This window comes from Pygocentrus nattereri, chromosome 13, assembly GCF_015220715.1.
Source record: "Pygocentrus nattereri isolate fPygNat1 chromosome 13, fPygNat1.pri, whole genome shotgun sequence".
NCBI classification, from domain to species: Eukaryota; Metazoa; Chordata; class Actinopteri; order Characiformes; family Serrasalmidae; genus Pygocentrus; species Pygocentrus nattereri.
In genome coordinates, this window is record NC_051223.1 from 12,553,362 (window position 1) to 12,580,128 (window position 26,767).

General features: G+C 46.5%; 1 protein-coding gene across 5 annotated transcripts in view; it reads left to right on the top strand.

Moving 5' to 3' along the window:
- Window positions 1-26,767, top strand: part of pemt (phosphatidylethanolamine N-methyltransferase) — a 116,108-nt gene that overhangs the window by 72,629 nt on the left and 16,712 nt on the right. For 3 of the 5 annotated variants that reach the window (XR_001856760.2, XM_017685953.2, XM_017685954.1), the window contains one exon: window positions 15,018-15,092. Coding sequence is in view for 2 of the 5 variants with exons in the window: in XM_017685953.2 (XP_017541442.1) it covers window positions 15,018-15,092 (75 nt within the window). In the remaining 3 variants the exon portion in view is untranslated. Of the gene's footprint in view, window positions 1-15,017; window positions 15,093-26,767 lie in introns of those variants that run through there. The other 2 variants (XR_005131331.1, XR_005131332.1) reach the window with 2 other exon arrangements.

Sequence of the window (26,767 nt, forward strand, 5' to 3'; positions counted from 1 at the left end):
AAACAGATCAGAACATAATGATCGTAAATATCTGAAAACTGCATTGTTTGTTTTGCACAGTTCCACATATTTCGTCTATTTTGGTTCCAGCGTTCTAGGCAGACTTGTTAATTTGGCTATTTTATCAAGCAGAATTCCCACATCTGGAAAACAGCAAATGTAACTCCACTTCAGAAAGGAGGCGATACCTCAGACCTCATTAAATATAGACCATCTCAGAACGGTCAGGCTCAGCCAGGATCTTAGAAACCTCAGTGAACGATCAATGACATTTCTCCATCGGGTTTTAAAGAAAAGTACAATCTCTGCTGCTTTTCTCATCTTAGACCATCTTCGCAGTGTCGTCGATAAAAAGAAACAATAAGGTCATTTTTATTGATCTCTCTAAAGCCTTTGATGCAGTTGATCATTCCCTACTTTAAAAAGTCTCCAAAACACTGTTTTTGATCTCAGGGCTACCAACTGGATTAGAAACTGTCTCTCCGATAGGCAGCAGCGTGTGGCCGTGGGACAAAGTACAGCAGAACTGCTAACTAAGGGGGTCCCTCAAGGTTCAGTCCTCTGACCAGTATTATTTAATATTTATATTAATGATATTGCCGCTTCAATTGCGGACTGTAGTACTGAAGTACACTGATATGCTGATGACACTGTCTCACACTGCACAGCTGACTGTATTAATGCTCAGTAGGTGAACAGCAGCAGTGTTTTACTGCCACAGTCAGCTTTTTAATTGTGCTCATGGTTTATATAGAGGTCTATATAGATCCATTTCCCATACTAAGTAAAGGTTGAAGAATTGTTTTTAAAGTTTTCTGGATGCTTTAGTTGTGCTGTGAATGAGGCTCCTGTCAGGCACACATGTGAAACATTTCAACACAGTAACAATTGTGACACAACCTGCTGTTTGAACATGTGATAGAAAATAATTATAATATTAAAAAGAAAAGAATAAGACTTTTTATTTATATGCCATTTATTATTTCAGTGGCAGCTCAAAGTGTGTTACAGACAGGAGGTAACGCTGAACAGTTATATGATATCAAATCAAATCAAATTTATTTATATAGCGCTTTTTACAACTGATGTTGTCACAAAGCAGCTTTACAAAAATGGGAATCACAGCACAGAGAATCAGACAAAACACTGAACATAATATACAGAATATACAGAACCCCCGTGAGCGCTGAGGCAAGGAAAAACTCCCTCAGAGCTGGAGGAGGAAGAAACCTCGGGAGGACCAAGACTCACATCTAAAGGGGGGACCATCCTACCACTGGTCAGACAACTTATAAGTTAAACATTGAAAAGTCAATTTTACATCCACGCAGTTCTAATATATTCAGGTGTGTATAATCAACAGTGGAAACAATTAGAGTTCATATAGATTTGGATGTGATCTGTAGTGGAGAAGCTGCGTTCCAGAAACTTCCATCAGTCTGGTCAATCAGGGGGACAGGGGGACTTGAGGGTGGGACATCCATCAGTATTGGGCCGGACCGGTGGACAGTCAGTAACTCGGAGGAAGGAAAGATTTAGGAATTAGTTTAGACTGGATTTATGAAGAACAGAAAATGTAAAAAATTATCAGAGTGTGACTAATGACTCCGGCAGGTCTGAATATGACAGCCTAACTAAAGGGAGAGAGCCAGAAGGTAACATAGACACGGAGGCTCCCTGAGACACTGGCATTCACCCACTCCACCGTCCACAAACCTGAGTGACTGCATGTAGTGAGTGACAGCAGCACCAGCATCTCAGTTTACCCACAATTCACTATGTCCATGAACCCCTGGATCTGCAGCCTTATCTAAAGGGAATTAACATTAACTACCAAAAGCTAAACTAAACAAGTAAGTTTTAGTCTAGACTTAAAGATTGAGACTGTGTCTGAGTCCCGAACATTATCGGGGAGATTATTCCAGAGTTGGGGCGCTTTATAAGAGAAAGCTCTTCCTCCTGCAGAGCTTCTCTGAATTTTGGGAACTACTAGGAAGCCAGCACCCTGTGATCTAAGTAATCGTGGTGGTTCATAATAGGAGATAAGGTCTCTCAGATACTCAGGAGCGAGCCCATGTAGGGCTTTATACGTTAACAGGAGAATTTTATAGTCTATGCGGAATTTGACTGGAAGCCAGTGAAGAGCTGATAGGACTGGACTAATATGGTCAAATTTTCTAGTTTTAGTAAGGACCCTGGCTGCAGCATTTTGAACTAGCTGAAGTTTATTTAAGTTACTGCTAGAACATCCTGACAGTAGCGCATTACAGTAGTCTAGCCTTGACGTAATGAAGGCATGTACTAATTTTTCTGCGTCATGTAAGGATAAAGCATTTCTTAGCTTGGCGATGTTACGGAGATGTAGAAAAGCTGTTTTAGTAACATTAGATATGTGTTTATCAAATGCTAGATCTGAATCTATGATAACGCCAAGATTTTAGCTGTTGAACCAGGTGTGACTGAGAAGTCGGCCAGATTCAACATTAGGTGTGATAATTTATTTCTAGCAGCTTTAGGGCCTAATAGAAGAACTTCTGTTTTATCACTATTTAATAGAAGAAAGTTGTGTGACATCCATGATTTCACATCTTTTACGCAATCCTCCATTTTCTTTATTCTCTGTTTGTCATCAGGTTTGGCTGATATGAAGAGCTGCGTGTCGTCTGCATAACAATGAAAATTAACATTATGTTTTCTAATAACTTTGCCCAGGGGGAGCATGTATAACGTAAATAATAACGGTCCTAAGATAGAGCCTTGTGGAACTCCATATCTAACCTTTGTATAATTGGAGGGTATATTGTTTACCCTCACAAACTGAAAACGATCGGTCAAGTATGATTTGAACCACGATAAGGCAGTTCCAGTTATACCGACCATTTTCTCTAATCTTTCTAGGAGGATATTATGATCTATTGTATCAAAAGCTGCGCTCAGATCAAGAAGTACCAGTAAAGAAACGCAGCCTTGGTCAGCGGCAAGAAGCAGATCATTTGTTATCTTAACTAGAGCTGTCTCAGTGCTATGATGAGGCCTAAATCCAGATTGGAATTTTTCATAGATCTGGTTTCTTTGCAGATAAGAGCCAAGTTGTTGGGCCACGGCCTTTTCTAAAATCTTAGAAATAAATGGTTATATGATAGATTAGAACTGTTAATTTAGAATTATACAAGAAAAAGAAAAGATCAAATGAATAGATAAACACCACAAGAGTTTTACTGAAGCTCCGAGTTAAAGAGGCATCGAGTTTTACCCGAAGCTCCAAGTTAAAGAGGCATAGAGTTTTACCGAAGCGCCGAGTTAGAGATGTAAAGTTCTACCGAAGCTCAGAGTTAAGGAGACATAGAGTTTTAGCGAAGCTTTGAGTTAGAGGCGTGAGTTTTACTGAAGTTCCAATTTAAAGAGCTGCGTTTTCAGATGTTTATTAAAAGTGAGCTCTGAGCTCGACTGTCTACTAAAAGCTGAGCTGAGCTCCACTGTTTAGAAGCAGAAGAACTGAACAAGTCTCTCCACATTTTATGTGTTTTACTGAAGGTGTTTGAAAGTCAGAATCTGCAGATCTAATACCATAAACAGACATTCACTCTGTGATGTAAGCAGTGCTTTAAGATCATTTATAGCTTTAAAAACTTGTAGCATAGCCTTAACCTCTCTCCTGAATGACAGTGCATCTCTTTTAAAGCAGGACTGATCTGATCTCTGTGTTGTGTTTGTTAGGATGCTGGTGCGTTTTGTCCGAGCTGTTAAGGATGCAGTTTGCTTAGGAAGTTCAGTAAGAAGATCAACTCTGCTGATGATAAAAGCTGCTTTAGTGACTGGGTTTACATGCAGATTAAACAGAGCTAACATCTGAGTCTAACATCTCACCCAGGTTTCTTCTGCAGGTTTAGTTTATGAAGCTGAAGTTTCTCATAGCAGCAGCTTTCTTAGAGTTTCTGTACCGAAGATCAATATTTTAGTTTTTTCTGATTTAATTGTGTAAAATTTTGCGACGTCTACTGAGAAACATCACCTGATCCATATTGGCTTCTTACGGCTGTTATTTGTAGCAGGATTGTGTTATGAATCACTATCAGCGCGGGTAAATGAAGGAGAAGCTCCTCAGAGTCAGTGAAAAACGCAGTTTTTTGCAAACAAGCAGTGATTCTCGTTTATGAATCAGCGAATATGTCACCAACTTCTGTTTGCTCTCACCGCCGCGGTGAACCTGCTGCTGTGTTTTCTGAATCCGGCCCATTGCGTCTTGGTGGTGCTGGGCCATCAGAACAGATAATGAATGTGTTCTGTCCACTAGAGCTCAACAAACAAGCTGAAAGGAACCCTGTTCATCATCTCTAAGAACCACACTGCACTAACAGTGTGAATCATTGTGTTAATGTTTACATTGCATTAGTCTTTTTGTTGAGTTTGTATGAATGATTTAAGCTCCTCAGGTTGGTGTTTATTTGTCTCGAGGTCAGATCTGTTTGTAGTTCATCATCTGTGGGCATCACCGTTTGTTTAAGCTCAGGTGACATTGGGAGTAATGCTGATTCTCAGGGTAGCTGAGGTGAAGGAATTAGGAAAGTACGAAAGATCAAAATAATAAAACTTAAAAAGTGGAAGCATAAAATAATGAAATTCTGTGATAAACAGTAAAAATGAAATGGACCCTGAAACAAAGAACAAACAGTGAGTATTAAGAAAACAATCAAAACAAGAACTAAAACTGAACTGAAATAATAAAAAACAGTGGAAGTAACAACAGGGTGAGAGTTTAGAAACCCTGAAGGGTTCGGCTTCACTTCTGTAAGTGTTTCTATAAAAGAACAGTCCCAGTCTTGAGCTGTTAGTCAGGTTACTGATGTGATACTTAAAAAGTAAGCTTATAATTTAACCGGATGTCCAAGCTTCTCTCTCTCTCTCTCTCTCTCTCTCTCTCTCTCTCTCTCTCTCTCTCTCTCTCTCTCTCTCTCTCTCTCTGTGTCTCTCACTCTCTCTCTCTGTGTCTGTCTCACTCTCTTAAAAATTAAATCAGCAAGCCATTACAATTACAATATCGTAACTAATAAGGATATCGATGGAGTTCTGTGTCCCGCTGGACTGTATGGGTTCTGTGTCCCTGTGTTCCGCTGGACTGTGCAGGTTCTGTGTCCCTATGTCCCACTGGACTGTGCGGGTTCTGTGTCCGTATGTCCCTTTGGACTGTGCGGGTTCTCTGTCCCTGTCTACCGCTGGACTGTGCGGGTTCTGTATCCATTTCTACCGCTGGAGTGTGTGGGTTCTATATCCCTGTCTTCCGTTGGAGTGTGCGGATTCTGTCTCTCTCTGTACAGCTGGAGTGTGTGGGTCCTATGTCCCTGTGTACCGCTGGAGTGTGCTTGTTCTGTGTCTCTTTGTACTGCTGGTGTGTGTGGGCTCTCTCCCCGTGTTCTGGGTTCCAGACTCTGCTGTTTATTATTCTCCATTTGCCGGCCAGTCCGTTTTCTCACAGGACCATCTGACCATGACAGTACAGACATATCAGCAGGTGGGAGGGGAGGAGAGGGAGGTGCTGGGGCAGAGTAAGGAAGCAGCTGGTATTCTTTATGCTGACCGCCTCCACACTCACATCCAATTAACCTACTTTGATTCAGTCTTCTCTGAGGACACTGGGAAAGGCTCTCTAAATCACACCTCCCTGCAGAGAGCACCGAGCAGAGGACTCAGAACTCAGAAACCCAGAACCGGCCAGAGCCGACTTTCAGGATTATTAATACCAAACCACAGAAAAAGGCTTGTCAGAGTAACCTACAAAATGACTGCATTTGGTAAAATGTAAATTAACACATTTTTTCAACTCAACAAGGAATTACACTGAATTGTTTATTCAGGCTGCATAAAACTAATTTATTTACTTGTTACTACATGAAGGAATTTTTAGGTTAATCTGACAAGCCGTTTTTACAGCGTAATAAAGAAATAGCAGGAAACAATTCCACACCTGGGCCTTTATTACGAGAGTTGTTTACAGTCAAATCTCATCATAAATCAGTCCAATTCTAAATACCATTGAGATCAATATAAATCACAGGATACCTACTATCCAGACCAAAACAAGTCTAAGAGTCATAATCTTAGACCGTCATGGACACAAAGGCGGCTTTGACTTCAGCTGTGCTAAGATCATTACGGAGGTTCTTCACACACATTTCATTTACAGAACTGTGATCCATTAAAAGGTGCTGTTTCTCAGTCCAGTCCTCACCAGACAGCTCATTTTTCGGCTCTAACTCCAGACCAGCGCACCTGCGCCAGGTGTTCAATGTTTAATTTATGTTTTTAGGTTAATGTTCCTAACGGCTCTGTACAGGCGTTTTGGGAACTGGACGTTTAAAAAAACGTCTCGTCAGTTCAACCTTAAAAAATGATGTGGTAACAAATAAATGAACTAGCCTTTAATTTAAATTTAAACAAATGTTCTGGTTTGAATAAAACCAGATCAGCTGCTTTATTACCACATTGAAGGTAACCACATAATTTTTAGGTAGATCTGACAAGCGGTTGTTGTAGTGTGAGCGCTGGGCTGGGAAAGTGCTTGCTCTGGGGATCTAAAGAAACGTCATGTGTCTGTTTTCCACGCTGAGAGTCGACACGGTTGTCACGGTTATCATGATTATAACAATATTTATCATGATTATAATGATGTTCATCATGATTTTAATTATTATAATAATATTTATCATGTTTATAATGATGTTTATGATTATAACGACATTTATCATGATTATAATAATGTTTATCATGTTTATGATGTTCCGCACGAAGACTGCTGGGATAGGCTCCAGCTCCCCCCCCGCAACCCTGACGGGGAGACGGCTTAGAAAATGGATGGATGGATGGATGGATGTTTATGATGTTTATCATGATTATAATATTGATCCAGATCAGCTTTCACTGTATCAGCATTTCTCACCTCAGATTCAACCCCAGTTTGAGTTTTCACTGCATTTAAAAGCTCAAACCGGTCCAGTGAGTTCAACTCTGTGTGTCATGTGATCTGAGGAATTCTGGGAGTTTGAGTTCTTATTCGCAGCTGAAACTCGTTCTGTGTGCTATTCTCTCTCTTTGCCATGTTGTCTAGTCTGACTGCCTCACGACAACAAGACATATAACTCTGTGACCAACTGGCGTTAAGTGTGTGATGCTCTCCGTTTTAAAAACCTGTTAAGGTTTTAAAGCCTCGTGGTAACGCTCAGCCTGAAAGGGCCGCAGTCGCTTGCGGCTCTCTGTGTGTGTCTTGGGATTTCAACCGCCTGATTTTCTCTGAGCTGTGTTCTCGGCGCTCTGAGAGCTTCCGGCCTTCACTGAGAACACTCTGAATAATCATTGTTCCTCAGAGTTCTAAAAGGTCCACATGTAAAATTTGCGGATCACAAATATGGAAGGTAGGGTTACATCAGGGATCAGCTTTGAGCCCCTTCTTGTTTGCAATGGTGATGGACAGGTTTATTGATGAGGTCAGGCAGGAGGCTCCATGGACCATGATGTTTGCAGATGACATTGTAATCTGTGGTGAGAGTAGAGAGCAGGTGGAAGAGAATCTGGAGAGGTGGAGGTTTGCACTGGAGAGTAGAGGAATGAAGGTCAGTGGAGATAACGTGTGTGAATGAGAGGGAGGCAGGTGGAAAGGTGAAGATGCAAGGAGTAGAGGTCGTAAAGGTGGATGACTTCAAATATCTTGGGTCAACCATCCAGAGCAATGGACAGTGTAGAAAAGAGGTGAAGAAGAGGGTGCAGGCAGGATGGAGTGGGTGGAGACGGATGTCAGGGCTGATGTGTGACAAAAGGATAGCAGCAACAGTGAAAGGGAAGGTTTAGACAGTAGTGCATCCTGCTATGATGTATGGTTTGGAGACTGTGGCTCTGTCTAAAAGACAGGAGGCTGAGCTGGAGGTGGCGGAGATGAAGATGCTGAGATTTTCGTTGGGAGTGACAAGGCTGGAAAGATTAGAAATGAGCAGATCAGAGGGACAGTGAAGGTGGAGCAGTTTGGAGATAAAGCCAGAGAGGCCAGGTTGAGATGGTTTGGAGATGTTTTGAGGAGGAATAGTGGATATATTGGGCAAAGAATGTTGGAGATGGAGCTGCCGGGTAGAAGGAGAAGAGGTAGACCTCAGAGAAGGTTTATGGATGTAGTGAAGGTGGACATGGAGATGGTTAGTGTGAAAGTAGAGGAGGCAATGGATAGGGCAAGATGGAGGCAGATGATGCGCTGTGGCGACCCCTAAAGGGAGCAGCCAGAAGAAGAAGAAGAAGAAGAAGAAGAAGAAGAAGAAGCAGGAGGAGGAGGAGGAGGAGGAGTCCTGACCGAGAGGGCAGCATGCTGGACCGCTCAGATTAACACCTGCTTCATCACTCATTATACAGAATGTTCCACTTTGTGAAGGGAACAACGTTTCACTCTGAAACTATAAGATATTAGATTCTCATCTGTTCCTTGTTGCAGATGAAAGGCTAAAAAAAAATTTTTATCTGCCCTGTCGGCTCTCAGATGGTGCTCCGCTCTCTCACCTTGATCTGACCGCTGTGTTAGATCCATTTCCTTTCTGTTTGATTGCTCCCAAAGTCGCACTTCCTCTTCCTCTGAGAGCTCCTCAGGTGCCTCCTGCTGTGATGTGTTTGGGAGGTGTGGTGTGAGCGCATATGCCTCTGAAAGCTCCACCGCGCTGTGAAGCTGAAACTGGGTCGAGAGCAGCTGTTATGCTATAATGTGTATAATAGGGTGTCTTTAGTGAAGCTGTAAGCTGTAATGTAGAGATTATCAGTGTAAACATGCCAGTCTGCCTCATTCTGCTCCTTCAGACTGAATATACAGAACTCAGAGTTTAGAGAGATTAAATTAGACTAATTAGCCATCAAAGTGTGTTATATAAACACTCTCTTCATCAGGATGTGATAAATATGAAACTCTGTGTCTGATACTGATTTCAGGGGCTATAAAATTCTGGGTGTGACTCCAGAGGTTTTAGATAATTTATTGGAGTCGAGGCACCTGGACATCTGTTGTGTCCAAATTCAGGGCTGCCTCCTTCGAAGGCGGAGCCGTGAAGGCTGAACCATAATGAGATGGTCTGTGTCACAGGGCCGCTGTTCCTGCCCTCACCGCTGTGTAAGTTTTCCTTCAGACCACGTCAGCTTTTTAACATCTGTATCGTTTGCTATTCGACTCTGTTTAAACCCAATACTGACATTTAAAGCATCTCCTCAGCCGCTGTCACTCCTCTGCTGACGCCGCCATGTTCTCGAATCCTCGAAGACATGCAGTGAACCACAGGATTCACCCTGTGGATCCTTCATTGCCGTGAAAAAGGAGCCTTCGAAATGGGATCGGCCTTCAAATGCAGCCTCTGAAGGACGCAGCCCCTGAATTGGAACACAGCTATTGTCCTGCATCCACAGTATCGTTCTCTTCCCCCTCCTCTCTTTTTACTCCTTCTCTCTCTCTCTGAGTTTTACAGTAGAAAGCTCATTATGCTAGTAGTGAACTATGCTGCCTGACTCAGCCACCTAAAAACATAGAAACAGGCCTTAAACTGAAGTTAGGACCCTGTTGGGGTTCATCCTAAAGTTAGGACAGGATTTAGGAGGTTTAGTCTCGTTAGAATGTTTGTGTGATGCTGTTTTCTGATCTGGAGTTAATAATGATATTATGAAGGTAGGAGCCGATATTCTGAAATTGCTACTGAACTAAACTCAGTCATGGAGACTAAACTGATCAGAGTTCAGAGTTGAGGTGTTTCCCCTGAAAAGCACCTCAGAACACGTCCAACTTTGGGGTGGATGGTTTACAACAGCAGAAGACCACAGGGTTCCAGTCCTGTCAGATGATAGCAGGAATGTGAGGCCACAGTGAACAGTCGAGAATTGTTTGATTACAGTCCGTCAAAGTGTGACCATGGACACAGTTTACCATCAGCTGCTTCCAGCAGAAAACAAAGCTCCTGGAATTACTGGAAGCACTTCCTTTTAGACAAGTGTGTACTTGTGTGTACCACAGTACTAGATCATTAATTTGTGTAACAGACAGTTTAAGAAAGTTGCTCTGAAATGTGTCACAGAATCTAAATATTAAGTTGATAAGAGACAAACTTGCTGTATCTCGTAATTATTTGGAGTAATAAAGTGGGACATATCCTGAAGTTCACTGTAAAGCAGGAAAGTAAATCAGAAGCTTGTTTGAGTCGCGGTTAAGTTATATGGTGTGAAAGGAAAAGAACCCAGTAGAACCACAGTAAGGATCCCAGCCCAGATTCAGTTTAGATTATAGCTGATAAACACACACAGACTGTTTACAACTCTGTACTCATGTTCATCTACAATCTTTTTACCCAAAATAACTGCACACTACTGTGGTGTTTTTACCACATACCTACCCAGTTTATTTAGAACCTGCTTCTGTGTAATATAGCAAGACTAGGAACCATCATGTTACCCAAAATAATTAACTTGTACTTGGTTAATACCTAGAAGGTTCTATGAACGTTACAGTGAGTTCAGAGTCTCCAGATCTGAATCCAGTAGATTCCCTATTTGCGATACTTAATTATTTAGCTTAATTAGATAATAGTAGTAGTAATAATAATAATAATAACAAAATAATTCCTCAGACCTTTGATAATAGTGATAGTCACATAATGACGACTATATTTACTCTTAATAAGAAGGTTCTTCAAGTGTTCTTTAGTAAAGAATAGTGTTGTGTATAGAACCACGGACACTCAAAGAACCCTTTGCCCCTTTGCATGATTAACTGGTTCTCTGCATGATGAAACAGTTCTTCAGATGGAGAATGTTGTATATGTTCTGTATAGCACCAAAAAGGGTTCTGCTATTGTTACGATGTCAGGCTTGGTACAACAGAGGAACCTTTTTTGGTGCTCTACAGCACCCTTTACAAAAAGGTAGGAACATATACGACACATTTTCTATTAATCTAAAGAATCACTAAGTGTAAACAGGGCTGTTGCCTCAGTTTGGCTTGTAATGAAGAGTATATGAAGGCCTCTGATGCACATATTCATTATTTCTCTTACAGAGGTGTTGATTTTAGTATTTATACATGATTTGATATTATTTTGATTATTTGATATGATTTTTTAGATTTGGTCTGGCTAAACGTTCAGTTTGCTGTGCAAATCCAGATCCAGTTCGCTCACCCTGCCCTGTTCTGTCAGCTGTTTGTGGAGCAGGCCGGTTCAGTGAAGCTCTCCATCGTCTCCCTGAATGATGTTTTGGGTCATATGTCCTCTGAGAAAATGAAAATAAACATTTTTCCTTCCAGCTGCTGGTCAGCGAGGCCGGCCTCTGCGACATGGACTGACCTGTTTATCAGCGTGACCGAATACAGCATGAGTCTCCGTTGTCTTCACTGGATCTCATTTACAGGTTCCAAAAGACTGTAGTTAATGAGTGCCTATGGCCACAATCTGCTGTTAACGATGACAGCAGGGCAGATTTTACTGATGAACTACACAAACATGCCAGTGTCCAGCGAGTCCGAAGAAAGCCACTGATTCTGAGGTCATGATAATTATGGATGTGTGTTCACTGACATGGTAATCCATTCTGTTTCAGACGCTGAGTTGGTTATAAAGTTGAGGATTCTTATGGACAGAGCCCCAGATTCACACACTTTAATCTGTTTCATTGGGATGTGGTTCATTATTGTTTATGTAATTGTGGTTTATTTCAATAGCGATGCTGTGAAGGTGAAGGAAGAAACTCTTCGGTGACACCCGTCTCTTGCATAAAAAAGAAGTTTATTTGCATTTAGAGATCGAAGTCAGAATCTAGCCTTCATGAAACAGCTTGGAGAGAATGCGCCAATAGTTCTCTGTCACATAGCTTTGAGTCCATGCATTTATACCCCAGTTGCTTTTGACATAAGATATAGTCCACATCTGGTTCCTATTATAATAACTTCAGCTTATTCTAACGCTAAGAGAAAGCGAGGTGCCCATCTCTCTCTTGGGACCTAGAGCTTCAAACCTTGGCCCCCTTCGCACTTATAGTACATAGTTGGGAGACTATAGTGCTTTCAGATAGCACACAACTGAATGCATATTAGAGCCCAATATCATATCAGTGTCATATATAGCATTTTTATCAAGCCTGATGCACTTCATAATCATCACAATAGATGTTGTTTTACAACGATGACACAATTATCTAAAGACTGAGATATTTAGGTACTGTTTTCAGGTCACAGTCTCCCCTGGAGGCGTGGGTTCGAATCCCACTTCTCACATGCTTTGTGGTAGTCATGGGCTGGAGGTTAGGGAACCAGCCTTGTGAACAGAAGGTCACCGGTTCAATCCTCTGTACCTTGAGCAAGACACCTAACCCCCAACTGCTCCCTGGGTGTCGTGGTTAGGGCTGCCCACTGCTTTGGACAAGTGTGCTCTCTGCTCCCTAGTGTGTATGTGGTGTTTCACTGCATGGATGGGTTAAATGCAGAGGAGAAATTTCCCCATTGTGGGACTCATAAGGGTCTCTTAAACTTAATCTGTTTATCAGTTCTTTCTCTTTCCTAAAGTTACTCCTCTTTTATTTTATCATCTTTTCAGCTTATTGTGCCTTTTATTTATAAGCCTATTTCGCTTTAGTCTCCCTGTGAACCATAGAAGGTGCAGCAGCTATAGAGTGCATTAATACTAGTACATGTATTTACACCTTGATTTTTATTTTTGGACGTCTGTCCCTTATGCTGTATGAAATTTCATAATGAATGGACCAGTAGAAATGCTCAAAAATCTGTTTACATGAACTAATAAAAAAATCTTTACAGGGGAAGGCAGACCTATTAAGTTATTATTGTATTTGCTGTCAGCGCTGTAGACACGGTGTTTGTCTGGGTAACTTGGCCTCTGTCTGAGTGGATGTTCTCTGAAGGAGCTGAAGGACAGATTGAGGAGCCACCACATCATCTGCTTCTCAGCTCAGCACTTGCTGCTGTTCTGTTTCTGCTCTGACTCACACTCAGCTCAGCTATCAGCTCTGCTATCTGCTCTCTGCTCTCAGTTCTCAGCTCTGCTCTCAGCTCTGCTCTCTGCTCAGCTCTCTTCTCAGTTCTGCTCTCAGCTCTGCTCTCTGCTCTCTGCTCAGCTCTCTGCTCTCTGCTCAGCTTTCTGCTCTCTGCTCTGCTCTCAGCTCTGCTCTCAGCTCTGCTCTCCGTTCTGTTCTCAGCTCTCTGCTCTCAGCTCTCCTCTCAGCTCGGCTCTCAGCTCAGCTCTGCTCTCAGCTCGGCTCTCAGCTCAGCTCTGCTCTCAGCTCGGCTCTCGGCTGTCAGCTCAGGTCTCAGCTCAGGTCTCAGCTCAGATCTCAGCTCTCAGCTCAGATCTCAGCTCTCAGCTCAGATCTCAGCTCTTAATGATTCTGGGTCAGCCTTCTGCTGGAAGCTGCTGGTGGATAAACAGTTTTAAAGGTGGACTCTAAGGTAGCAGTGAAGGACAGTGAAGTTTCATGAGGCCAGGTGTGATCTTGTAATCCTTGTAGACAACCGTGAGATGTTTTGGGCTGAATGTGGGGAACATAGGCTTATTAGAGTGAGAATGAGACTGAGATGGAAATTTCTAGATCAATCCGATGTCTCATGAAGGTGGAGCTCACAGTAGGGGGTCTGCAGTGCTCATCAACATTCTCCAATAAACAACAAGTCTGTTATTAGACACATGGATGTAGTGCTAGTTGGCATGAAAAGCTCAACAGAAAACTCCAGTTAAGGATGTAGATGTGAGTCATGAGTGCAGAAAAGACTTTAAACACATTTAAATCATCCAGCTTCAGCTTTAGAGGACATTATTGTGCTGGGGCTGACGTTGGCTGTGTTGGCCACAATCCCGGAGCATTCCGTTCTGAAGAGCACTGTTAGCCGTTAAAAGCAGAGCTCGGGGAGGGGTTTAGGGAGGTGTGTCCTTGCCATTGGCATTGCAGCACTAAAAATGGAACAGGTTGTTGTCTGTTTGACATCACGTCTGGCCCCGTGAGACCATGGCTGCCTCCACATTTCCAGGCTAATCTGGCACAAATACGATTTTGTGACCTAATGTGAACAGATCTGATTTTTTCTGAGCTGTGTGAACACACATATCTGATCTGAGCCACTTTCATATGTGGTCTGAGATCAGATGCTCAGAGCTGATCAGAGTGAAGGACCTCAGTGATAAAGATCGTTCTGCTGATTGGTTTGTTGTTCTTGCTTGTTCATTCTTGTGGTTCCTTCAGGTGATGTTATTGATTATGATGTGTGTAGGTGGCTTGTTTCAGGGCGCAAGTTCACAGTAGTGACAGATTTGAGTCACTTACCTGCAGGAATGTAATCCATCATATCAGAAAGATCAGACCTGAGCAAAAAAAGCTAAAATGAGCAGCGAGGCTTGACCCAGATGGGCCAAGTTAACGTGATGCTCCTGCAGTGTTGGAGGGGATGTTCTATGTGGATTTTGGACCAAGACTGAGGACTAATCCTCTTAAACCAGAGTGTAGCTGTTCATGTTTGTAATCAGAGTGGCTTTACATTCTAGATATCAGAGTAAATGCCCAAACTCTCCAAACTTCAGTGTAGCTGTTTTGAGTAATTTGATGGCCGGACAATTTAACTCAATTACACTGACTAACAGGTTCTAGATATAAAGCTATTAAGATTGTAGGTAAATAAATACAGTCTGTATCTGTTTATCAGCTATAAACTAAATTGAATCTGGGCTGGAAAAGACAGCAGTGATTCTCACTGCGGTTCTACTGGGTTCTTACTGTCTGTCTTTGTATTTTGTGTCTTTTTGGTCCATATACCTCACGCACTGCTTGGTGGAGCTTCTGATTTACTTTCCTGCTTAAATGAGCAACTTTAAAGTGAATATTACTGTATATTTATATTTACTACCTTATTACTCCAAATAATTGTTTTACCAGGACTCTGGAACCTGGTGGAACCTGAAAACTGACAGTGGTGGTTCTGTAGGTCCGTTTTTAAACAGTCTTATCTGTGTGTTCTGTAGGAATGCCAGTCCTGTGGGGGTTCTCCTGACGGCAGTGGTGGCACTGTCCTACAGGGTGGCCATCTCATACGAAGGGTAAGACTATTTAATATGCAGTGTTTAATGTACAGAGTGATCTCTGGAGGTGGAGTTGCGCAATAGATCAGCCTTCATAACACTGAGATCACAGAGTGTGATATGCAAAAGAGCTTCTAAACCAATCACAGGTTTTATTGTGTGCTGTGAGCATGATGACCAATCGCAGGTGAGTGTTTAGATAAATCATGGCATTGACGCGATCCAGCAAGCATGAATAACGCTGTTCAGAAATAATGCTGGTCAGTCTTTATCGCATCACAAACTTCTCTAGCATGTTCAGACTGTCTCAGCCACGATGTGCAGGTTCTTTTTCATTTGGCAAGATTTCAAATTCATCACGTCTTGCGTTCTTGAGAAAATCACCTTGCATCTGGTCTTGCTTTTGAAATATTGTATTTATTGGGAATTTCCATCTGTTTTACTTTCATGTTTTATTTTTCAGCTATATATATATATATATATATATATATATATATATATATATGTATGCATGTATGTATGTATGTATGTATAGCTATAGCGCGAGCGAGCGAGAGAGAGCGAGCGCGAGCGAGCGAGAGAGAGCGAGCGAGAGCGAGCGAGAGAGAGCGAGAGAGAGCGAGAGAGAGCGAGAGCGAGCAAGAGAGAGAGAGAGCGAGCGAGCGAGAGAGAGCGAGAGAGAGGGCGAGCACAAGAGAGAGCGAGAGAGAGAGACAGACACACACACACACACACACACACACAGAAAGAGAGACTTTTTGACTTTTGATGGTTCTTTTTTGAACCAGTTCTTTCTCTGAAACAGTCAACCAACACATTGTGTCGTCCTAAGTTACATTGAAATTAATTAACTGATTAAATTAAAATCAGACGAACACTTTACAAACAGGTAAAAACAAAAAGACACAAACAAACTAAACCCAGTCCGGCTCATCTGAGCTCAGGAGCGAAGCAGAGCTCACCCTCACATACTGAGCACACGGCCCCACCACAGCACCATCTCGCCTCAAAGGCCTCCACATCACACATGCTCTCATAATAATTAAAATCAATTAAAATCCTTGATCTAACCAGCCTAGAGAGAATCCTGGTGGCCTCGCAGTCAGTAACATGTGCCACCTTATTCTTACGACTGATGTATATGGCCATCTTTGCCTGCCCAAGGAGGAAGTTGATCAATTGGCACTTGGATTTCTCTCTCTTGACGTACTTAAAACCAAGGATAAAAGTCTGCCGTGTAAAAGTCACATTAAGAGACATAAAAACATGCTTTAAAACTGCTTTCAAACAAAGAGCAAAGCCCAAAACAGTGCATGAAAGCATGAAACACAGTCTCTCTCTGAGGACAAAACGGACAGTGTGGTAAAATCTCAGGATTAAAAAACAAAAATAAAAAGCGTTAACTGAGACAATACCATGTAAAATCCTCCACTGCAGGTCAGCCACTTTTTTTGTCAATGGTGGTTTATACAGTGCTCTCCACTCTGGCTTCACATTACTCAGTCTAAAAACATCATGCCATGGTGTGTTGGTTCTGCTGTGCAGTCTTTTCATATTCAGAACCTTCACACAGGCTCTGTACAGCAGCTTACCAGACACTGTACCCAGGCTCATCGCAGACTCCCCCTCAAAATCCAGAAGGGGGCCTTCACAGTCCTGCAAGTGATACTGATGTCTGGGAATAGGTTGTGCTCCGTAGGACCGACCGCCTCTGAACTGCAGTCCCTCAACTGCTTCTGTTCCTCAGGAGAGAGGGCTGTCCTCCAGCCCTTGAGCAGGTGAGCCACAACTCGCAGAGATCTCATCTCCAGCCGTCCCCGCAAGTCCAGTCGCGTGCCATGGAAAAGAGACTCCTCCAAGAGCCAGTGCAAAGAAGAGCCAACCCCGTTTACTTATATTAAAAAACTCCCAGATTTGAAAAAGTCCTTGATAAAAAGCAGGCAACCCAGCAATATCCAGCGCTTTAGTGCTCATTAAAAACAATGCTCTGTCCAACCCCAGACCACCTACTGTGCTCAATATCTGGCACGACACTGCCCTCCAAACCAGCCCCCTGGGACCAGTGAGGAGTCTCTGGATGAATTGGAGTCGGAAGGCAGCGGTCCTGCTAGCCAAGTGGACGAGTCCTTGCCCCCCTTCCTCCTTTGGCAGATGTAAAACTCCCGGAAGCCTGTGTAGTCGATCCCAGAAGAAGTCCACTAGCATGACCTGCAGGGTCACCAGCAGATTCGGTGGAGGGTCCACACACGCCAGTTTATGCCAGAGTGATGATGCAACAACGTTGTTGATAACAAGCACCCTTCCCCGATAGGACATCTGGGGGACTAACCATTTCCACTTACTGAGGTGTCCTTTAACCTTTTCAACCACACCATCCCAGTTCTGTGTACTACAAGTACTGTCCCCCAAATACACCCCCAGATATTTAAAACCACCCCTTCTCCACATCAATCCATCTGGAAGTGTAGGTTCCCCACCATCCCAAGTGCCAACTAAAACTGCTTCACTCTTGGTCCAGTTGACTTTAGCAGACGGTAAAACCCTAAAATCTTTTAAAATTCCAGCTAAAACGTCCACATCAGCCTGGGTGCTTGCTATCACAACATGGTCGTCTGCATATGCTGAGACACACAGTGCAGTAGAACAGCCAGGTATAGACAAACCGGAGATGCAGTCTCTCAGTTTGCACAGCAGAGGTTCAATTGCCAAAGAGTACAACATGTCAGACAGAGCACAGTCCTGCCTGATACCTCTGTGCACTTTAAAAGGAGCACATAAACCACCATTAACTTTGAGTACACTCTCAATGTCACTGTACAAGACCTTGACCATGGCTATAAAACCTGGGTTGAAACCAAAGTTCTCCAGAACTTTCCACAGATAGCCATGTTCAACCCGGTCAAATGCCTTTTCTTGTTCCAAAAAAATGAGACCTCTTCAGGCCCAAAACATCACAAATTAGATATATATTGTCTAAAATTGACCTTCCAGGCACACAGTACGTCTGGTCAGGAACACCACCTGCTCCATCACCTAGCTAATGCTTTTGAGAGCAGCTAATAGTGCACAACAGAGAGACGGGGCGCCAGTTCTTCAGTTCAGTAAGGTCCCCCTTCTTGGGTAGCAGGGTCAGAACGGCCCTCCGACAGCTCAGCGGAAGCGTCCCTTCACGTATGCTGCTCCGGAGAACACTCAGCACGTCCTGACCCGATATTGACCAAAATGCTTTGTAAAATTCGACAGGGAGACCATCAATACCTGGTGCCCGACCATTCTCCATGTCCTGGAGAGCCTCATGCAGCTCCCCTAAAGACAGATCTGCATCTAGCTCTGCCGCAGACTCTCGTGTGAGCTGGCTGTGGTCATGGAAGAATCTCTCCTCCAGCTCTCGTGCCTCTGCCCACTCGCTCTCATAAAGCTTTGAGAAAAAGCTGTCTGCTAGCGAATTTCAGAAGGCTCAGATAAGAGATCCCCTGAGTCAATACGCACAGCATGCATAAACCTTTTCTGTCCATTCCTGCGCTCGAGACCGAAGAAGAACTTCGAAGGAGCATCCATTTCCGACACGCACTAGAAACGTGAGCAGACCAGCGCCCCCTGTGCTGTAATGCCCAGCAGGTCAGCTAACGCAGTCTGTTTAGTTTTCAGAGCTTCAATTTTCCCCCCGATTTCCTGTGGTCTCTGCTAAACCTTGGAGCGCCACTATTTCAGTCTCCAGAGCTCCGAGAGATCTGGCTATGTCCCTTGTGACATTGAGAGTGTACTGCTGACAGAATACTCTAATTTGTATTTTAGCTACGTCCCACCACTGATGCAGGGAACTAAAAGCTGTTTTCTGTGAGCTAAAAACATCCCAAAAAAAATAAAAGACTCTCTAAAATTGACATCTTCTAAAAGCGCAGTGTTAAAATGCCAGTATGCACTCTGTGGCTTGACGTTGCTTTTCCTTACAGTGCACTGGACCATACAATGGTCTGAAAACCCAACTGGGGAGATAAAACAACGTGTAAAAGCAGAAAGTTGATAACTAAAACCATAAAATCGATCCAGCCTCACCAAGGCATCACACAGGTCATGGGCCTCCAGCACCTCGCACAATCTCTTAAGGGATGCAGCATGTGGTTCCATGTGGTTCCTGTCCATGCTGTCTACTGTACAGTTAAAATCCCCACCCAGTTCTAAAAATTCATTAGAGCTACAACCTCCGATTACAGTGTCCAGAGTGTCTAAAACGGACACCCTGTCCACCCCCCCAGTTGGGGCATAAACACAAATAAAAACAAACATCATTTTCAAAACACGCTGCCACCTTTAAAAGTCTGTCATGTAAAGTTTCATCCACCGAATAAGAGCAAGGAGTAAAACTGTGTGATAAAAGAACAGCCACCGCACCATTAACAGAAGAGTTATGACTTAGCAAGGCGAGCCCCTCCCTCTCTCTAGCCCATTCAGCAGCATTGCTGAAAATCACTGTGCGTTTCCTGTACAAACAGGACATCAACCCTCTTCTGCTTCACCACCTCATACAGCTTCGCTCGCTTAGCAGTCTCTCGCCCCGTTAATTTTCTCACCACTGACTCACCACTCTAACATCACCCATCACAGCATAAATTAGATAAAAAATCTGTAAAACAGAGGCCATTCTGAACCAGGGAGGGCAGGAAGGGTCAGACCTCATCCTCCGTGTTCACTTTACTCAGCCTGGTCAGGATCTTCTTCAGCCTGTAGATTTCCAAGGCTGTGAAAGACCCTTCCCTCCTAAAATGTCTGACATCATGCATGAAAAGTAGACTATTCGGGAAATGCTCTTCAACACTGACTCCTTTTTAGCCTTTAGTGACCCACAAGAACTTTATCTCATCAACTGTGTAAACTACAGACATGTACTCCTCCTGGGAGCACACTGACCAGCCCAAGTCAGACAGAGAGCCGTTGCTCTCAGACTCCACCTCATTCACTGCACTGCTGTCTGTCTTGGCCTGTTTAGTGCCCTTCCCTCGGTTATGCTTCTTTCTTTTATGGGGAACCTTAAAAACAGTCTCCTCCTCCATTTCCACCTCCACTGTAGCCTCCACTGCTGTACCAGCTAGACTGACCTCAGTACCGCTGTTCCTTACCTGGTTATCTTGCTCCCCCGGGTCAGGAGACCCCTGATCCTGCTCCTCGCCACCAGGTTGGGTCACGGCTGGCTCCCCCGCGGTCAGCGTCGCCGGGAAAGGCTCGTGCACGGCCGGCGCAGCCCCAGCAGTTACTCCCGAGGCAGGCATGGCCGCAGCTGGCTCTTCCCCCGCAGGTGCCGGGTCCCGCACAGCCGGCCGAGCAGCAGCCGCGGGGGGGGGGCGGCGGCCACTGCGGGCTCAGCTGCGGCAGGCCCCGGCCGTTCCGCATTCCCAGCATCACCAGCGTTGTCGTTGAGCTTTTCAGGGCAGGCTCGGACGAGATGTCCGGTCAGGCCGCACCTGAAGCATTTCATATTAGTGTCAGAGGACACAAACACTGTGTACTCAAACCCTTCGCCCCTTCTGTGACGCCATGCTCCCAGCAAAACGCTGGTAACAGACGCCCGCACGCCCCCACCACACCTTGCACGCACACAACCACTCGCACACTTACACACTCAATCACTAACACGCTCAAACAAACTACAGAAACAGACTGACAACAACGCAAAAACTGAAAAAAATTGGCAAAACGCCAACCACTCATTCTACCGCTCACACCCGTGCATGCATGCGAGAGAGAGAGAGAGACACAGAGAGAGAGAGAGACAGAGAGAGACACACACACACAGGGAGAGAGAGACACACACAGAGAGAGGCAGAGAAAGAGAGAGAGAGGGGGAGAGACAGAGGGAGGAGAGAGGGACAGAGAGAAAGAGAGGGAGAGACAGAGGCAAAGAGAGAGAGGGAAAGCGACAGAGAGGGGGGGAGAGAGACAGAGAGGGGGGAGTGAGAGAGGAGAGAGAGACAGAGAGGGAGAGATAGAGGGGGGAGACAGAGAGAAAGGGAGAGAGAGAGTGGGGGGGAGATAGACAGAGAGAGAGAGAAAGGGAGACACAGAGGGAGAGAGAGGAGAGAGAGAAAGAGAGAGGGGAGAGAGACAGAGAGCGAGAGAGGGGGGGAGAGACAGAGAAAGGGAGAGAGAAAGGGAGACACAGAGATGGAGAGAAAGAAAGAGAGGGGAGAGAGACAGAGCGAGAGGGGGGGGAGAGAAAGAGAGGGACACAGACAGGGAGAGAGAAAGGGAGACACAGACGGAGAGAGAGAGGAGAGAGAGAAAGAGAGAGGGGGAGAGAGACAGAGAGCGAGAGGGGGAACAGAGAGGGAGAGAGAAAGGGAGACAGAGATGGAGAGAAAGAAAGAGGGGGGAGAGAGACAGAGCGAGAGGGGGGGAGAGAAAGAGAAGGACACAGACAGAGAGAGAGAGGAGAGAGAGAAAGAGAGAGGGGGAGAGAGACAGAGAGCGAGAGAGAGGGGGGGGAGACAGAGAGAGGGAGAGAGAAAGGGAGACACAGAGATAGAGAGAAAGAAAGGAAGAGAGAGAAAGAGGGAGAGAAAGACAGAAAGAGAGGGAGAGAGAAAGGGAGACACAGACAGGGAGAGAGAGAGAGAAAGAGAGGGGGGAGAGAGACAGAGAGCGATAGAGAGGGTGGGAGACAGAGAGGGAGAGAGAAAGGGAGACACAGAGAGGGAGAGAGAGAGAGTCAGAGAGCGAGAGGGGGGGGTAGAGGGGGGGACAGAGAGGGGGGGAGGGGGGAAGAGACAGAGAGGGAGAGAGAAAGGGAGACACAGACAGGGGGGTAGAGAGGGGGGGGAAGAGACAGAGAGAGGGAGACAGAGAGGGAGAGAGAAAGGGAGACACAGACAGGGAGAGAGAGAGAGAAAGAGAGGGGTGAGAGAGGCAGAGCGAGAGAGAGGGGGGGGGGAGAGAAAGAGAGAGGGAGACAGAGAGGGAGAGAGAAAGGGAGACACAGACAGGGAGAGAGAGAGAGAGAAAGAGGGAGAGAGAGGGAGAGAGAAAGGGAGACACAGACAGGGGGGTAGAGAGGGGGGGGAAGAGACAGAGAGAGGGAGACAGAGAGGGAGAGAGAAAGGGAGACACAGACAGGGAGAGAGAGAGAGAAAGAGAGGGGTGAGAGAGGCAGAGCGAGAGAGAGGGGGGGGGAGAGAAAGAGAGAGGGAGACAGAGAGGGAGAGAGAAAGGGAGACACAGACAGGGAGAGAGAGAGAGAGAAAGAGGGAGAGAGAGAGACAGAGGGAGAAAGAGAGAGGGGGGAGAGGGGGGGGGGGCAGAGAGAGGGAGACAGAGAGGGAGAGAGAAAGGGAGACACAGACAGGGAGAGAGAGAGAGAGAGGGGGGAGAGAGACAGAGAGCGAGAGAGAGAGGGGGCAGAGAGAGGGAGACAGAGAGGGAGAGAGAAAGGGAGACACAGACAGGGGGGTAGAGAGGGGGGGAAGAGACAGAGAGGAAGACAGAGAGGGAGAGAGAAAGGGAGACACAGACAGGGGGGTAGAGAGGGGGGGAAGAGACAGAGAGGGAGACAGAGAGGGAGAGAGAAAGGGAGACACAGACAGGGAGAAAGAGGGGGGGAGAGAGACAGAGAGTTAGAGAGAGAAAGAGGGAGAGAGAGAGAGAAAGAGAGAGGGGGGAGAGAGACAGAGAGCGAGAGAGGGGGGGAGGGATGAGACAGAGAGAGGGAGAGGGGGAGGGGGGAAGAGACAGAGAGAGGGAGACAGAGGGAGAGAGAAACGGAGACACAGAGATGGAGAGAGAGAGTAAGAGAGAGGGGGGAGAGAGACAGAGAGCGAGAGAGGGGGGGAGAGGGGAGGGGAGAGAAAGAGAGAGGGGTAGAGAGACAAAGAGCGAGAGAGAGGGGGAGATAGAGAGGGGGGAAAGAGGGAGACAGAGAGGGAGAGAGAAAGGGAGACACAGAGAGGGGGAGAGAGAGAAAGAGGGGGAGAGAGAGAGAGAGTGAGACAGGGGGAGACAGAGAGAGGGGGAGGGGGGAAGAGACAGAGAGAGAGACAAAGAGGGAGAGAGAAACGGAGACAGAGAGGGAGAGAGAGAGAAAGAGAGAGGGGGGAGAGAGACAGAGAGAGGTAGACGGGGGGGAGGGGGGGAGAGACAGAGAGAGGGAGGGGGGGGGAGAGACAGAGAGAGGGAGACAGAGAGGGAGAGAGAAAGGGAGACACAGAGAGGGAGAGAAAGAAAGAGAGAGGGGGGAGAGAGACAGAGAGAGGGAGAGAGAAAGGGAGACACAGATAGGGAGAGAGAGAGAGAGAGAAAGAGAGAGGGGTAGAGAGACGGGGGGAGACAGAGAGGGAGAGGGGGGAAAGAGAGGGCGAGAGAGAGAGAGGGAGAGGGGGGAAAGAGAGGGCGAGAGAGAGAGAGAAAGAGAGAGGGGGTAGAGAGACGGGGGAGACAGAGAGGGAGAGGGGGGAGACAGAGAGAGGGAGAGGGGGGAAAGAGAGAGAGAGGGAGACAGAGGGGGGGTAGAGGGGGGGTAGAGAGGGGGGGAAAGAGACGGAGAGAGGGAGAGAGAAAGGGAGACACAGATAGGGAGAGAGAGAGAGAGAGAAAGAGAGAGGGGTATAGAGACGGGGGGAGACAGAGAGGGAGAGGGGGGAAAGAGAGAGAGAGAGAGAGAGAAAGAGAGAGGGGGGAGAGAGACAAGAGCGAGAGACGGGGGAGACAGAGAGAGGGAGAGGGGGGAAAGAGACAGATAGAGGGAGGGAGAGAGAGAGAGAAAGTGAGAGGGGGAGAGAGACAGAGCGAGAGACAGGGGGAGACAGAGAGAGGGAGAGGGGGGAAAGAGAGGGCGAGAGAGAGAGAGAAAGAGAGAGGGGGTAGAGAGACGGGGGAGACAGAGAGGGAGAGGGGGGAGACAGAGAGAGGGAGAGGGGGGAAAGAGAGAGAGAGGGAGACAGAGGGGGGGTAGAGAGGGGGGGAAAGAGACAGAGAGAGGGAGAGAGAAAGGGAGACACAGAGAGGGAGAGAGAGAGAGAAAGAGAGAGGGGGTAGAGAGATGGGGGGAGACAGAGAGGGAGAGGGGGGAAAGAGAGAGAGAGAGAAAGAGAGAAGGGGGAGAGAGACAAGAGCGAGAGACGGGGGGAGACAGAGAGAGGGAGAGGGGGGAAAGAGACAGAGAGAGGGAGACAGAGAGGGAGAGAGAAAGGGGGAGACAGAGAGGGAGAGGGGGGAAAGAGAGAGAGAGAGAGAGAGAAAGAGAGAGGGGGGAGAGAGGCAAGAGCGAGAGACGGGGGAGACAGAGAGAGGGAGAGGGGGGAAAGAGACAGATAGAGGGAGGGAGAGAGAGAGAGAAAGTGAGTGGGGGGAGAGAGACAGAGCGAGAGAGGGAGGGGGAAAGAGACAGAGAGAGGGAGACAGAGAGAGAGAGAGAAAGAGAGGGGGAGAGAGACAGAGCGAGAGACAGGGGGAGACAGAGAGAGGGAGACAGAGAGGGAGAGAGAAAGGGGGAGACAGAGAGGGAGAGGGGGGAAGGAGACAGAGAAAGAGAGAGGGGGGAGAGAGACAAGAGCGAGAGACGGGGGGAGACAGAGAGAGGGAGGGAGAGAGAGAGAGAAAGTGAGAGGGGGGAGAGAGACCGAGCGAGAGAGGGAGGGGGGGAAAGAGACAGAGAGAGGGAGACAGAGAGAGAGAGAGAAAGAGAGAGGGGGAGAGAGACAGAGCGAGAGACAGGGGGAGACAGAGAGAGGGAGAGGGGGGAAAGAGACAGAGAGAGGGAGACAGAGAGGGAGAGAGAAAGGGAGACACAGAGAGGGAGAGAGAGAGAAAGAGAGAGTGGGGAGAGAGACAGAGCGAGAGAGGGAGGGGGGGAAAGAGACAGAGAAAGGGAGAAAGAGAGAGGGAGACAGAGAGGGAGAGAGAAAGGGAGACACAGACAGGGAGGGAGAGAGAGAGAAAGAGAGAGGGGGGAGAGAGCCAGAGAGTGAGGGAGGGGGGGTAGAGAGGGGGGAAAGAGACAGAGAGAGGGAGACAGAGAGGGAGAGAGAAAGGGAGACAGAGAGGGAGCGAAAGAGAGAGAAAGAGAGAGGGGGAGAGAGACAGAGAGAGGGAGATGGTGGAAAGAGACAGAGAGATGGAGGGAGAGAGAGAGAGAGAGAGAGAGAAAGTGAGAGGGGGGAGAGAGACAGAGCGAGAGAGGGAGGGGGCGAAAGAGACAGAGAGAGGGAGACAGAGATAGAGAGAGAAAGAGAGAGTGGGGAGAGAGACAGAGTGAGAGACAGAGAGAGAGAGAGGGAGACAGAGAGGGAGAGAGGGAGAGAGAAAGGGAGACACAGAGAGGGAGAGAGAGTGGGGAGAGAGACAGAGCAAGAGACGGGGGGAAAGAGACAGAGAGAGGGAGAGAGAAAGAGGGAGGGAGATAGGGGGGAGAGAGACAGAGCGAGAGAGGGAGGGGGTGAAAGAGACAGAGAGAGGGAGACAGAGATAGAGAGAGAAAGAGAGAGTGGGGAGAGAGACAGAGCGAGAGACGGGGGGAGACAGAGAGAGGGAGAGGGGGGAAAGAGAGAGAGAGGGAGACAGAGAGGGAGAGAGAAAGGGAGACACAGAGAGCGAGAGAGAGAGAGAAAGAGAGAGTGGGGAGAGAGATAGAGCAAGAGACGGGGGGAAGAGACAGAGAGAGGGAGACAGAGATAGAGAGAGAAAGAGAGAGTGGGGAGAGAGACAGAGCGAGAGACAGGGGGATAGAGAGGGGGGAAAGAGATAGAGAGAGGGAGAGAGAGAAAGAGAGTGGTGGGAGAGAGACAGAGAGCGAGGGGGGGATTGAGGGGGGGTAGAGGGGGGGGGGGGAGATAGAGAGTGGGAGACAGAGGGAGAGAGAAAGGGAGACACAGAGAGGGGGAGAGAGACAGAGCGAGAGAGGGGGGAAGAGATAGAGAGAGGGAGAGGGGGGAAGAGACAGAGAGAGGGAGACAGAGAAAGGGAGACACAGAGAGGGAGAGAGAGAGTTCCAAACTCTTTATTATCAGTCCACACAGATAACAAAACAAAAAGTGGGAAGGAAAAAAAAGGAAAAAAAAAAAAACACACATAAAGGAACACTGCACTGCACAGTGAGGTCCAATAATACATGGTTCCCAAAAAGGTGCATCACCTCAACAACGCCCCAAAGTGAAGCTCACCGTCATTCACTGAGTACAGACTATTCATGCAGCCCCAGATCTCCTCAAAGCTGCCCAGGTCTCTTTTGGTTGAGTAGAAAGTAAAATCAATGAGTATTCGGGTTTTCACCAGCCTTTTGAAAGCCCCTCAATGATGCTCTTCCTGCTCACCCAGATTGCCATTTTAGCATTCCCAAGAATAAAGTTCAGCAACTGACATTGCACTCTACGCTTCTGAGTGTACTTAAAACCCAGAATAAAAACTGATTTTGTAAAAGCTGAACTAAAACAACTGAAAACAGATCCTACAAGACGGAACAGGGGGGTTAGTCTGGGACACTCCATAAAACAATGAAAGACAGTTTCCCTCTCACCGCAGTGGGGGCACTCCTGGCGTATAGCTGGATTTAAAACAGACGTAAAAGCATTCACAGCCATGATGCCATGCAGAACCCTCCACTGCAGGTCACCATAGGTCTTTGTTAACGGTGGTTTATAAAAAGCTCTCCATGAGGGTTTAACATCAACTCCTAAGGCAAGCTTGGCCAGCCAGGGTGTATCAACTCTTGC